General features: G+C 38.9%; 2 protein-coding genes across 5 annotated transcripts in view; one reads left to right on the top strand and one right to left on the bottom strand.

Moving 5' to 3' along the window:
- Window positions 1-647: 647 nt before the first annotated feature.
- Window positions 648-11,025, top strand: LOC133462510 (gastrula zinc finger protein XlCGF57.1-like). Its single transcript, XM_061743789.1, has 3 exons — window positions 648-829; window positions 4,079-5,435; window positions 6,447-11,025. Exons 2-3 carry the CDS (start codon window positions 4,128-4,130, stop codon window positions 6,936-6,938), a joined length of 1,800 nt encoding a protein of 599 aa, XP_061599773.1. The 5' UTR covers window positions 648-829; window positions 4,079-4,127; the 3' UTR covers window positions 6,939-11,025.
- A 2,815-nt stretch (window positions 11,026-13,840) lies between these two features.
- Window positions 13,841-15,320, bottom strand: part of pacs2 (phosphofurin acidic cluster sorting protein 2) — a 104,959-nt gene continuing 103,479 nt past the window's right edge. For all 4 annotated transcript variants that reach the window (XM_061743633.1, XM_061743635.1, XM_061743634.1 and 1 more), the window contains one exon: window positions 13,841-14,721. In XM_061743633.1, the coding sequence (XP_061599617.1) occupies window positions 14,603-14,721 (119 nt within the window). In that variant the 3' untranslated portion in view covers window positions 13,841-14,602. The remainder of the gene's footprint in view (window positions 14,722-15,320) is intronic.

Here is a 15,320-nt window from a genome sequence, read left to right as displayed (position 1 = left end):
CATTATAAAAATATTACAGCACTTCATTACAATATTATACCTGAGCAGTCTAATTATTATACCTGAGCATTATAAATAAATGATAAACCAGAGCAATTATAAATAATATACAACATATATATATATATATATATATATATATATATATATATATATATATATATATATATATATATATATATATATATATATATATATGTGTATATATATATATATATATATAATATAATATATATATAATATAATATATATAAATATCATATCATAAACAATATACCTCATTGCTGTGTATATTCTGGATCTGCTACACATTTCAAATTATTTATATATATACTACACTGGACAAGTATAATTTTAAAAATGTATAATAAAAAGAATGTTAAAAAAAAGGAAACACTTGAATGTGTCAAATTTTGAAAGAAATTGCACAATATGTCTCCTTTATCAACATTTGCTGAACTTTCCTCATCTGGTCCAACTTTAAACAAACATTCTAGCTTTTTAAAATGTTTTCACTTTACAACAGTCTATTCAAGCTGCATGTAATCTACATTTCAAATCAAGATTTTGCAATAGAAGCCTTTTTTTTTTTTTTTTTTGGCTTTTAAAACTGCACATTTAATAAATAAATAAACAGAGCCCCGCCCACTAACCGTCAGTGCTGGCTTGTTTTCTCGTCTAAAACTGCAGATAATAAACTCGGGCAACGGCAACTACAGGACACATTTGAGCATTTACAAAGAATAGTAGTGGACCAAAAGGAAAAAAAGGGTAATTTATAACGAGGAAAAGGACAACATAAAGTATTTGGAGCCGTTTTAAACGTCAGGTTTGTCATTTTTTTCCCACTGTCAACCCGCTTTTTTGCAAACTGTGTCATTTAACTCGATATGAGACGCGTTGCATGGTGTTTTTAGTGGTTTTGAAGGGTTTAAATATGTTACACAACAAGTTTGATGTGTAAATCCCGGGATGTTGTTTTATTGCTGCTAAAGAGAAACGGGCCTTTTCACTGCGACTTGTCTGCTAATGTTTTACATTTAAAACGAATACCACAGCATTTGATATCAGTGTTATTTTCTAATAAAGTCAGAAATGTTCCTTTATGTAATTTATCTATATTTTTTTCCTTAAAAAGTGGCTGATTTTTAGATGTCAATCAAAAGCTTTTGTGGCGGCGTGGCCGCTCCGGGCCACCGTACTCTTTCACTTCGCTTTTTTCTTAAATCTTTATTGAACAAACATCTGGTGACAGACTTGACAAGCAGTGGCGTCTTTTTTAGAAAATAAAACTGAACTACACAAAACTGATTTTTATTTTAGTTTTAAATAATATTTGTTGATTTTGTATATGATCAAATATCTGAAAGAAAGGAACGTTATCTTTTCATATAATATATCCTAGATTCCAGACAGAACAATGGAAATTTTAATGTTTTTCTTCTCTCTAATGTGTAAAAATAAACTGAACCCAAACCAGGAAGAAAAAAACAATACAAAATAACAATGGACTTTATGTTCAGTTTTCTTTTTCCACTGCAGCAGAACTTTATTTATTTATTTAATGATAATAATAATAATAATAATAATAATAATAATAATAATAATAATATAATAATAATGATAATTTCAATTTATATAGCGCTTTTCACCCGAAGCAACAGATCTCAGAGCACTTTACAAAGAGGACTAAAAACAAGACTAAGAAACTAAGACAAAGCCTAGCTACTAAGTAAGATAAAAAGTTGTTGGCAGCAAAAATAAAAAAATATATTAAAAAAAATAAAAAAAATAAAAAAATGTATCCTTTATTTAATTAATTGACAAAATAAAACAACAAACAATCCAATATAAACACAAAAGTTCCCAAATTGTGAATGAAAGGGAGCAGAAAGAAGAAGAATCTTATTTAATCTGCCCCTTTTTCCCAAGAAATCTATTTACAAAGAACGTAAATTAAAAAATTAAAAAAAACAACAACAAAGTAAATAAAAAACTAAAATAAAATAGCTGTCGGCCTACACAGACAGTCACATTCCTTTTTAGTTCCCAAGTTACAATTCAGTTAATACCATTCAACAACAACAAACAATGTTTATACCTTTCATGACAATGGGTATGTCAATCAAACGTAACTAACATATTTCACTACGAACTGCTTCACTAAAACCTATGGCCAATAAGCCATTGTTGGATGGTTACATTTGTCAAAATTAAAAGGACCAAAATATTATTTTCTACCTTTCTTTTTTCCCCATTGTACCAAGCTTGTACCTAACTGTGACTTCTGTGTACCGTTACCCCCCCCCCCCCCCCCCCAATGTTTTAGCACCAGCCACCACTAGTATAAGTCTAAATGTAAGCAGTAAAGTGGAAAAAAGTATACATTCGTGAAGAAATACAGTCAAACTGACTTCAAAAGTTTAAACTCACTCTTATTCTTTAAATTTACCTATGAAGTCAATCAAACTGGCATCTGCAAATCTATAAAAATGTTTCATTCTATATACAATAGACTATATTCATACTACATCTATATTCCTCATAACACAAATCATTTTCAAAACTAAAGTAGAAGGTTAAGTATATGGAGGACCAAAACTGACTGTATTTTCCGGAGTATAAGTCGCACTTTTTTTCACAGTTTGGCTGGTCCTGCGACTTAATGTCAGGTGAGACTTATTTATATTAAAATATATGATTTCACATGTTCTTAAATGTTAATTCACACTGACTGATATGACCAAGGAGTAAACATTACCTACAACCACGAGAGGGTGCTCTGGGCTTGTGACCGGTATGTGCTACTCCTATATGATTTGAAAATAAGGTAATTTAAACATGAACTAAAATACAACTGAGAAACTTGCTTGTTGGACTCGCCGGCTTGTTATGTTCTGCCTATTCAGCCTCCAGGTACGACCTTTATGCTATAGTGTAACTGAATAACTGTTAATGTATTACGTTAATGTGCCGGACACCTATTGAGCTTGTTGTCTGTTATACGTGTAGCTGAATAACCGTTGATGCGTTATGAAATACAATTCCCTAAAAAAACGCAACTTTTATATGTTTTTTTTTCTTCTTCATGATGAATTTTTTTGACTGATGCGACTTATACTCCGGAGCGACCTTTTGAACCTCTTTTTCTGTTTTTGTACAAACATAGAACGACCTAAGTTTAATAAAAGTGGAACTTGTACAATTTCTCAGAAGACATCAGTAAAAGTTATAAGGGCTGTGATAAATCCAAGCCCTTTGGAAGTAAACCAGGAATTGCAGTTCCTTACATGACCACTAGAGGGAGACTCCAAAAGGGGGTTGGTTTCCATTGCACTTCATGTTAGAGGTAGATTTCAGATCGGTGACGGCTCTTTGTGAGGGGAATATTTTATGCAGCTCATCAGGTAAAATTGTATGAATCCATAAATGTATGTGTAATTAGAAGTGTTTTTTAAACCGTTATTATTATTCTGTGTGTGTGTGTGTGTGCGTGTGTGTGTGTGTTTCATCACATGTATGTGATGAAACCACCATGACTGATGCTGTCTGTTCTGCAACAGATTAAAGCATGAAAAGTTGATGCAATCCAGGACTCCACTCACCCTCACGTCCCGTGACAAATATGGTAATCGATTACGCTGTGATTACGAAATTGCGTCTTATGATATCGCAATATTATCGGAAATACAATTAATCATAGAGACTGGGAGCTGATGAGGTGGTGAAGTTTTCTGGGGAAATCCAACTGGACGAAGATCCTTAGATGGATGGATGATGGATGGATGGATGGATGGATGGATGGATGGATGGATGGATGGATGCATGGATGGATGGATGGATGGATGGATGGATGGATGGATGCATGGATGCATGGATGGATGGATGGATGGATGGATGGATGGATGGATGGATGGATGGATGGATGGATGGATGGATGGATGTTCCTCTGGTGAACCCACATGGGGGAGTCTGGGTAGTTTGACCAGATCTTCCTCTACTAACCCCTCCATCATCCTGGTCCTCTGATCAGACCCCTCATCAATACCAGCCGTGACGTGTGTTTGTCTCCCCGCAGACGTGGAGCCGCCGCCGATGCCCGGAGACGACGTGGACGGAACTCCAGGATGGAGGAGGACGGACCGGAGCTCATCTGCATAAAGGAGGAGCCGGAGGACGTCTGTGCCGGGTCTCCCTCCGCCGGCGACGGTCTGAAGAGCGAAGACGGGGAGGAGAAGCCTGACTCCGCCCACGCCGACGAGGGGGCGGAGCCTCATTCCTCCCACGCCAGCGAGGGGGCGGAGCCTGACTCCGCCCACACCAGCGAGGGGGCGGAGCCTCACTCCTCCCACGCCGGCGAGGGGGCGGAGCCTCAAGATGGCGGCCGCTCGCCTGATCAGATCAAGAAGGAGTCTGACGGAGACGTTTCCGGCTCCTCCGGGACCGAAGTCAAAACTAACCCGAGATCTAAAAAACCCTCCCGGCTCTCCGATGGTGGGAAACGGTTACGCGACAAACGGCGACTTCAGACGAGCGAAACTAAATCTTCAACCCGTTTGGCTCAGAAGAGACAGGTCAGGGGCTGCGTTCGGAGGAGCGAGCAAACGGTGGATCTCGAGGCGCAGGAAAGTGATAAAAGCTTCGATTGTGACTTCTGCGGAAAACTTTTCAAGCAACGGGTTCACTTGACGACGCACCTGCGGGTGCACACGGGGGAGAAACCCTTCAGCTGCGACGAGTGCGGGAAGACCTTCAAGCAGAAGGCTCACCTCACGACGCACCTCAGGGTGCACAAGGGGGAGAAGCTGTTCACCTGCGACGACTGCGGGCAGAGATTCAAACACGAGGAGAACTATAAGATGCACATGAGAGTCAACGCCGGGGAGAAACCGTTCACCTGCGACTACTGCGGACAGACGTTCAACCGCAAGGCCAACCTGAAGGCGCACCTTAGGGTGCACACGGGGGAGAAACCCTTCAGCTGCGACGACTGTGGCCTGAGGTTCACCTACAAGACCAACCTGAAGGCGCACATGAACGTGCACACGGGGGAGAAGCCGTTCAGCTGCGACTACTGCTCCAAGGGGTTCAAGCAGAAGGCCCACCTCACTACGCACCTACGGGTGCACACGGGCGAGAAGCCCTTCAGCTGCGACGACTGCGGCCAGAGGTTCACCCAGAAGGCCACCCTGAAGGCGCACATGCGGGTGCACACGGGCGAGAAGCCGTTCAGCTGCGACATCTGCGGGAAGACGTTCAAGAAGAAGACGAACCTGAAGGCGCACATGAGCGTCCACACAGAGGAGAAGCCGTTCGGCTGCGACGTCTGCGGCCTCAGGTTCAAGCAGGAGGCCAGTTTCAAGACGCACATGAGGATCCACACGGGCAAGAAGCCGTTCAGCTGCGACGACTGCGGGCAGACGTTCAACCAGAAGGTACATGTGTATGTATGCATGTGTATATATGTGGATATATATCTATATATGTATGTATGTATGTATGTATGTATGTATGTATGTATGTATGTATGTATGTATACATATATATACATATATATATATATATATATATATATATATATATATATATATATATATATATATATATATATATATATTTGTATGTGTGTATGTAGATCAGGGCTCGTCAACCCGCGGTTCTAGCGCCGCCCTAGTGGCTCCTGGAGCTCTTCTTTTTTTTCCTCTTTTTTTTTCTTCTTTTTTTCTTCTTTTTTTCCTCTTTTTCTTTCCTTTTTAATCTCCACATTTCGACTTTTTTCTCAATATTTCGACTTTTTTCTCGAGATTGTACTTCAACATTAATCTCGACATTTTGACTTTTTTCTCGACATTTTGACTTTTTTTCCGACATTTTGACTTTTTTCTCGACATTTCGACTTTTTTCTTGAGATTTCGCCTTTCGCCATTTGCCTTCATTCTAAGGCTTATACAAGACTTTTCATTTTTTTGCGGCTCTAGACATGTTTGTTTTTTGTGTTTTTGGTCCAATATGGCTCTTTCAACATTTTGGGTTGCCGACCCCTGATGTAGATATATATAGATATAGAGCAGATGGAGTAAATATAGAGATTGTATGGTGTAAATAAGTACATTTATATAAATATTTATATGCGCATGTGTGTACAAATATATAGAAATATTCAACTATGTGTATGTATGTAAGTAAGTGTGTGAGTACAATGTGTGAGTATAATTATAGTATAGTTAGTTATTATAAATACTTATTAATAAATTGTTAGTGAATGGGTTAGGATTAAATAAGTTTACATTTCTTCCTACTCCCTTTTGCACATGTAAATTAAGATATTAAGTGTTAAAGGATGAAATTCTTTGTTTTTTTGTTTGTTTTGTTTTCTTATCTTCTCTTTTAACTGTTGTCTTTTACATGTACAAAATCAAATCAAATCAATCAATCAAAAACAAAAGGCCACGCTGAAGACCCACATGAGGGTCCACACGGGGGAGAAGCCGTTCATCTGCGACGACTGCGGCCAGCGGTTCAACCGGAAGACGACGCTGGTGACGCACATGCGGGTCCACACGGGCGAGAAGCCCTTCAGCTGCGACAGCTGCGGCCTGCGCTTCAACCAGAAGGCCACGCTCATCGCCCACACCAGGATCCACACGGGGGAGAAACCCTTCGGCTGCGAGTACTGCGGGTTGAGGTTCACCCACAAGACCAACCTCAAGACGCACGAGAGACTCCACACGGGGGAGAAGCCCTTCGTCTGTGACTGCTGCGGACTCAAGTTCATCCAGAAGATTAACCTCAAGGCGCACATGAGGGTCCACACGGGGGAGATACCGTACAGCTGCTACGACTGCGGTCAGAAGTTCAATCTGAAGATGAATCTCATGAAACATTTGGCGGTTCACGCCAGGGAGGCCATCTCCTTGGGGTGTGAGGATGTAAACTAGCCATCAGCGTAGCTAAAACACAGAATAGACTGATGTGAAACACTAACTCCTTTTCCACCAAACCGGTTCCAGACTGGTTCTGGGCCAGTGCCGAGTTTGGAACCGGGCTTTTCTGTTTCCACCGACTCCACTTTCTGTTTCTCAGCTGGTTCTCAAGTTGAACGAGTTGTGAACCAGCTCTCGAACCAGTTTCGTGGAAAAGGGGGTATAATTGTGATATCTGTAACCATCACCGTTTTGTCGTGCTTCACTTTATACGTAAGGTGTTTAGAGTTTATGTTCCTTTGTTACTCAACTTTCATATTTTTTGGTTAAAAATGCTCTCAACTTGCACCACAAGCCTCTGTTTCCTTGAATGTTTGTATCTATGAACGTTTTTACTCTGTGGACATTGATCATCGCCCCAAACGACACTCTCTCGATTGATGCCACGTGTACCTTAGCCAGGGGTGTCAAATGTGCGGCCCGAGAGAGATTTTCATGCGGCCCGCGAGAAGTTTCCAACGCAAAAAAACGGAATGTTAATTCACTAAAAAGGAAGAAGGCATAAATAATTTCCATGAATCGCAGCATATCCGATAATATATTTCTTCTACAAATCCATCGTTATTCCACAAATAGAGCAGTTTTCAACATTTTTTTAGTTTTCTAGAATGGATTTACTGATTTTATTTCTTTGTAGACGGTCGTTTATTTTTATTAACTGACTACTATTATATATTTTCGCAGGAAATATATCACTGCTAAAAAGATGATAGAAGATATTTATTCTGAGAATTTCAGTTTTGAATACGAGGATAGTGACAAAGTAAAACAGTTAAAAGAGAAGTGCTGACTTTTTCGGCACACTGGCATAAATATCCGCGCCAATTTTTAAAAATAATACACTTAATTGTACTGGAAAAATCTCTAAATCACAAACAAACACTCTCGGATGTAATAAGACGAATTTTGCTTTTAATTAAATTTCCTATAAAAAAGCGAAATATAAAAAAACATACTTGTTTCTGTTTATCTTTGTAAAATGATTTAAAATGAAAATGAAGTATCTTACATAATTTGAAAAAAAATGAGAAATATGTTTTACATAATTAGAGTGTAAACAAAGTGCATATTTCCTTTAAAATAAACTAAACTGATATTGGATTAGATAACAATAGTAAAAAAAAAGAATTAGAAAAACAAATGTTTTGCACTGTTTTTGTTATTTTGAGCGTGAGGCCCGCGAGAAAAAAATTGGTCAAATCCGGCCCGCCAAGAAAAAGGAGTTTGACACCCCTGACCTAAGCGGTAGCGTGGAGAGGGTCCCTGCAGACAAACCGTCAACTTTGTACGTGCACAAAACCCTTTAATAAGGACTGTTTCTGTCCTGTCGTTGCCGTCTTATCCTGAGTTGAACGCCGATGTCTCCAAACTCATCTCGGTGCCCCTGGTACCACAACCTGGCGGTGAACGCTCCTCCCTTCACATCTGCTGACTATAGTTGGAGCGGCAGCAGTAGTTGATCAATGTGGAGGAGATCCCTGTTCAAACAGTCCTTTTTACAGGCTCTTTGTACACGTTCAGGGTTGAAATGATCCTGGTTTGTTTCTAGGCGGCCTGTCGACACAAACTTAGACTTAAAATAGCAGTTTATTTCAACGTGGCTCCGTTTCCATTCGGTCATTCTGCTAAAAAACGTACGTTCAAAAATGTTCAGATTTACGTAGTTTAGGTTTCTTACAAAAGTTTGTTCTCCTGTCTGTTTATATAATGGGTGAAATTTGTTTTAAATGTTCCCTAAAGGTCTTGATCAAACTAGTGCAGTTGTGCCCAAATAACACTTCAGTTGTGTTGGAAGAGTTCTCTGTCCACACTACCTCGCCATAATCGCATAATCGTTCACATGACAGAAGGATACGCCATAGTTTTTAAATTTTTTCAAGTTCATTTATCTCCGTTAGACGATATCGGGCTACAAACAGAATTATTCTTTTTACGTTGGCCAAACTCACCAAAGCAGTATGGAGGAGGCGTAACTACCAAAGTTTCAAGTTTTAAAAAGTAACCCGACTCGTATGGACAGTAATTTCGATCTTTCTTGTGGTTTTTTCACCTTCAGGCTGGATCCAGATGTTAGTCGAGGTATTAAACTTTTGAATTTAAAGCAGCACTATGTAACTTTTCCACCTTAATCTAATATTTCCAGAGTCATTGTGATGGAACATCAACTTCCAACAGGTTTAATGAACCTCTGTCATGGTCTGGGGGGGTCTGTATCGCCTTCACTGGCACTATGTAACTTTGAGGAGCATGGTAGGAACCCTGCCACACTAAAATACTACACATTTTTACGGCTTTGACTGCTTTACGGCATACGTCACTTCCCCCTCCTTCCTGATTCGTAGTCGAGACGAAAATGGGCGGGGCGTGGAGCGCAGAGCTCAGCAGAAGCTGGTAACCCGTTGCTGCGTTATGGCTGCAGCAGCTCCACACAACAGATGTGGGGAAAAGATCACTAATGGTTTAACTTTCCTGCTCGGAGGCAGAACCACGCAGGCCAAGTATCTGATATAACAAAGTAAAAGAGTGAAAGAGTCGTCGGCTCGCTTTGGATCGCGGCTGTAACGACCAAACACCTTCCACACAGTAAACCACAAACACTCGCACAGACCGGGGTCGGATCGTTCATACGGGTTTTATTCCCCACTTCGCCAGCTAAACGCAGTTGCTGGCCAGCTCTCTGCGGTGCGATTAACCCCAATCTTCAGATAAAACTAGTTTGTTGAGGAAAAAATATTAACTCTTATTTGTAGCTGCAGAGGAAAAAAATAATCCCACGAGGAAAACAAAAATATTGCTCATGCCTCGGAGTCTCTTCAGCATAATATAGCAGTCAAAAAAAAAGAAAAGAGAAGTAAGAGTAATACAGAACATGTACTGTATGTTGTACTATTATACTAATTTATTGAAACACATGGCGAGTCAAACATTTACCAAAGCAGCTGCCAAACACTCCTAAACAAGGTAGTAAGACGGTGGTTCTGCAGAACTGCGGCAGTAAATCCTCATCGGAGCTCCACTCTTTGATAGGGATTTCATATGAACCCAAACCGTTAATAATAATTATTTTCTCCATATACCGCTCCCTGGCTTCCTTGTTTAAGGTATCCCGGTAAATTCCAGTTCCTTTCCAGCAGTTTAACATCTTTTTTTTTGCGTTCCGTCTGTTCACTTGGTGAAACAGAAAAGTAGCTTTGAAAGTCTGTCCCGTCTTCATTCGCTATCAACATAACTGCAAGCGACGGGGACAGGATCTTTCCGGCAGTACGCGCTGGTGCTCATGGGAAACGTAGTGTTCTTTCTGGTAAAGCACTACCGCTTTTGTCCAAAGGAGCCGCCAAACTCAACAAAAGCTGAAGGTTACATTGTGCTGCTTTAAAGGAACGCTAAGCAATTGTATCAAATTAGTGAATATCTAACCCTTAAGAAACATTACTCCAGCCAATCACCAACATGGGGAGGGTTCATAATGGAGGGCATCATTAGGGAGGGAGCAGGTCTGTGATGTCATCCAGAAATGGCTTACCCTGACCTTAAGGTTAAAATTATCTTTAATTGTACATGATTTGAATTTAGATGTTTAATTCTGATCATTGTTACAAATTGGGCCTCGTTAAAAGTGCACGTTTTTGGGTATGATGGTTTACAATGTATACTGGACCTTACGCATTACATCTTATGTTTTTATTTACTGTTCAAATTTGAGTCACTTTTTTTACATAAACAGTTTTGCTAAAAAAAAAAATACTGCATTTATTCACTTGTCTAATTACTACATAAACGTATTTTAGTTATCAAGACGCTGCTCCATCTCACTTTAAATGTGATGTGGACACAGAACACGAGCCCCTCTGAATGCTGGGTAAATCTTTCGCCTGTGTGTGTTTTTATCAGTTTATCCGATTGTCTCTGAAATGATTATTTTATATTATTTCTAACAGGCTTACTTTGTTATTGCCATTAATGTTTTGCGTCTGTTTTAACTGTGTAAATCACTTTGAATTGCCTTGTTTACAAAACGTGCCATAAAATAAATCTGCCTGGATTCAATTGTGGATTTAAGAACCTGCTACGAGACAGATCTGAACCTCAAAGCCACTGGGAGGAACATTTATAAGGTTTCATTCTTATCAAATCTGTGGATTTAGCCTAATTTCTGACGTCGACACTAAGAAATATCTCTAAAACATCCCCTCAGCTCCAGATTCAGAGACAAGAAGTCAAATAATCAGTAAATAATTTATGGTGACAAAAACAAGACGTTTTAATGTAACGCTGACTTCTCAAAGGGTTTGTTTTCTTTCTACTCTCTGAGATTGCTTTTTATTTATCATTATCGCTGGTCTCATTCTGTTGCTGCTCATAAAAAGAAGAGAAAAGTACATTTTAGTGTGTATAGTAGTTTTATTACTCCCTTTTCTGGGATTACAGTGGTAGTCTTTAAGGAAATGTCAGATTCAACAAGCCTTTTTTGAGACAGAATGGAAAAAAACAGAAGCATCTCAAACATCTACATCGTGTAACAATCGAAAATAAGCGCAATAAAAACATGACGTAGCGTTCCTTTAATTACTGATCGCCGCCGTACCGCTTTTCCACCAAACCGGTTCCAGGTTCTGGTTCTGGGCCAGTGCTGAGTCTGGAACCGGGCTTTCTGTTTCCACTGACAAAGAACTGGTTCCAAGGTAGCACCAACTCTTTGCTGGTTTAGAGGAAATAACCTTACGTAAGCGGAGGGGGCAGAGTTATTAAGACCAACGGCAACAGCAAGACTGGGAGACGGAGACATTTTCAAATAAGAATGAATCTGGATGCAGCAAAGCATCATGGGAGGAGGAGGAGACAACCTGTCTTTTAGAGATGTGTCCACGGAGGAGCTACGTGGACCAAGTCCTATTAGAGCAGATACCTGGTTGTTGCTGCAACTTTCACGCTAACGCAGAGACGTAACTGACGTTTGCAGAAACGTAATGACATGGCTCCCCTTTACGGTAAAGTATTAGGGCCATGCAGGAGAAAAAATATTGGAGAGGGGAAGATTTTTTTTGTATTCTGCACTTTGAGAAAATAGTTGAAATGTCGAGATTAATGTTGGAATACAATTTTGAGAAAAAAGTCGAAATGTCGAAATACATTTTCGAGAAAAGTCGAAATGTCGAAATACAATTTCAAGAATAAAGTCGAAATTACATTTTGACTTTTTTCTCGAAATTGTATTTCAACTTTTTTCTCGACATTTCAACTTTTTTCTCAACATTTCGACTTTTTTCTCAACATTTCGACTTTTTTCTTGACATTTCAACTTTATTCTTGACATTTCGACTTTTTTTTCCGAAATTGTAATTCAACACAAATTTCGACATTTTGACTTTTTTCTCGAAGTGCATAATGAAAAAAAAATCTTCCTCCTCTAAAATATTATTTTTATTTTTCTCCCGCCTGGCCCTAATACTCTTCCGTACCCTTTAGCACCCGAGCTGTGGAAAAGCAAACCGGTTCTCAGCTGGTTCCCAAGTTTGAACGAGTTGTGAACCAGAACCAGCACTGGAACCAGAACCAGCCCTGGATCCGGTTTGGTGGAAAAGCTGCACATCCGGCCCAGACCGGGGTCTCCGTCCCGCTCGTGCACGGACTCGACTGCATGTGTTGGATGATTGACGCGCTGCACTGACACGTCCCGGCCTCGTCAGTGCAGAATCAGCACCGTGGTAACCGTGGTAACCGGGTTTCAGAAGTTACAGAGATTGATTTGTCAAAAACGTAAGCAATTTAGGCACTTATCAAAAGATTAAATTGGCAAAGGTTATGATCGGACTGCAACGACTGAAAATGCAAGATTTGATGACAAACGGACACGCTCTAAAGATAACCTCACAGAACATTAAACTAGACTCTAAAACGGTCCCATGTGGCGCGTTTCACAGCACGGAGGAGATGGAGACCGGGTCTGCGTTGCATATGAACCACGTCGCCGCTGTTTTGTGCTGTTGTTGACGGACGTTCGCGCCTGCACCTTCTCCCGGGACGAGTGGCGCACACTCATCTACAAGTTAAAACATTTAAAAGTGCTTTACAACAATGTACCTTGCATACATTCATCTCTACGTTACGGAGTCGTCTAGAATACGTCACAGGTAATGAGTGAAGTAGACGAGCATTCGCTTGAGGAGGAAGAAAAAAGAAACCGGGGAAAACGAGGAGTGTCGGGTTCAAAACTTACCAGTAAAAATCCTCCGTAAAGATCCACTCTGCAAGTTATCTCATCAGCTTTAAGGAATACGCCGACATTTTTTAAATTATTAGTGATACTTTCATAGCACTTTAAAAATTTAAATTAAGAAAAAAAAATTATACGGAACAAAAAATGACAATATTTAAAACAAAAAAAAATAAAATAAAAAAAATGTCAACATATTCCTTTAAATTTCTAGGGAAGTTTTGTGCTCTAATTCATTTAAGATAAACCAACATTTTTTATTTGTTTTTTACGGAAGTGTAATGCTGCCGCCCCAGAAAAAGAAAAAAATATCACGTTATTAAAATAAAATATCACTTATCACGTTATAACGTGAAAAGTTTATTGTTGGAACAATAAACATTTAACGTTATTATAATATACAAACGTATCACGTTATAACGTGATAAGTTTGTATATTGTAATAATGTGAAAAATATCACGTTATAATGTGATAAATAGTATATTGTTCTAACAATAAATTATCTCTTTATAACGTGATAAGTTTGTATATTGTAATAACATGAAAAATATCACGTTATAACGCGAAATGTTTATTGTTCTAACAAGAAACTTTTCACGTTATAACGTGATAATTTATTGTTCTAACAATAAACTTTTCACGTTATAACGTGATACTGATATTTTTTTCTTTTTCTGGTGTGGCTTCATTACGCTTCCGTAATTTTTCACATTTATCCTATAATTTTGGAGCTAAACCCAAGACTTTGAGCAAATACAGATAAAACCGAGAATAAAATTGTATAAAAAAATGAAAATTACAACTTAAAGTTATGTATAATCCTAACAGTGCCAGGTTAACTCACACAGTTTTCAGTCTATTGCACATTGGTCGACATTGATGCGGCTGTTTGTACTTTTTCATTCTGGGTTCAACAGAAAAAGAAAACTGCAAACTTAAAATTGCTTTAGAAAGTATGAAAATATTGCCATTATTTCCTCTATTTTGTATTTTTTCTTTCTTTTTTTGTGCTGGCCAAGAGCTTAAAACCATCCACACCAAACAGGGGCACTCATTCAACAAGTTAAATATTAGCAGCCATTAATCATTACTATTCAATTAGATTGCTTCCTCAAATGCTATAAAACCTAATTAGGATTTTTTTTTTTTTAAAGCAAAGTGAAGAAATTTTCCCTTAGTGGCCTTGCCCAGAGACATCTTTACATAAATAGAAAATAAAAACAAAACAAGCAGCGATTAAATAATCAGACAAATGCAGATGTGGAGCAGTAACTTAAATCAAGACGTAATAATAATAAGAAGTGTGCAGGTAAAGTAAGGAGGTGGGGGTTGAACGCTGTTGGCACATGGGGAGGGAAGGGGAGGGTTTCCTCCAGTTTCAGTCTCTGCAGTTAATAATAATTATTAATAAGGGCCTTTCGAGTGTCCAAAGATCCCGATGGGGAAGTGCTTGACGTGCGACGACCACTGAGCCGCCAGCTGGAAAAACTTAACGTCGTTCCACTCGACGCCGTCGATCAGCACTGCAGGGAGACAAAACCAGATCAACGTCGGCCTTCGTGAAGCATCTCAATCGTTTGATCTTATTTTCATTTTATTTTATTATATTTTATTTTTTTTATTTTAATTCACATAAGGAAAATATTTAAAAAAACAAAACAACAAGAAGAAATATGTGTGAGGAGTGGTTAGAAGCCTATTAACAAATTTAAAAATCACAGTTACAGATTAAATGCACAAACTGAACATTTCTACGGAAGCGTATTGCATTCACTTGAGGAAAAAAAATCTGCTCTGTTTTTCTGAATTAACGAGATAATTATCTCAGAATTCAGAGAAAAATTTTAATAAAAAAAAAAATCTGCTCTGTTTGTCTGAGCAGATTTTTTTGTTCATTTAAACTAATTAAAATTAAATCCATCCTTCCTCCCTCCCTTCTTTCCTTTTCTCCCTTCTTTCCTTTCTTACTTCCTTCCTTCCATCTTTTTCTCCCTTCCTTACTTCCTTCCTTCTTTTTTCCTTTCTTCCTTCTTTCCTTCCTTCCATCTTTTCTCCCTTCCTTACTCCCTTCCTTCTTTTCTCCTTTCTTCCTTCTTTTCTACCTTCCTTACTCCCTTTCCTA

This window comes from Cololabis saira, chromosome 16 (assembly GCF_033807715.1).
Source record: "Cololabis saira isolate AMF1-May2022 chromosome 16, fColSai1.1, whole genome shotgun sequence".
NCBI lineage: Eukaryota > Metazoa > Chordata > Actinopteri > Beloniformes > Belonidae > Cololabis > Cololabis saira.
This window is presented reverse-complemented; position numbering and strand designations above follow the sequence as displayed.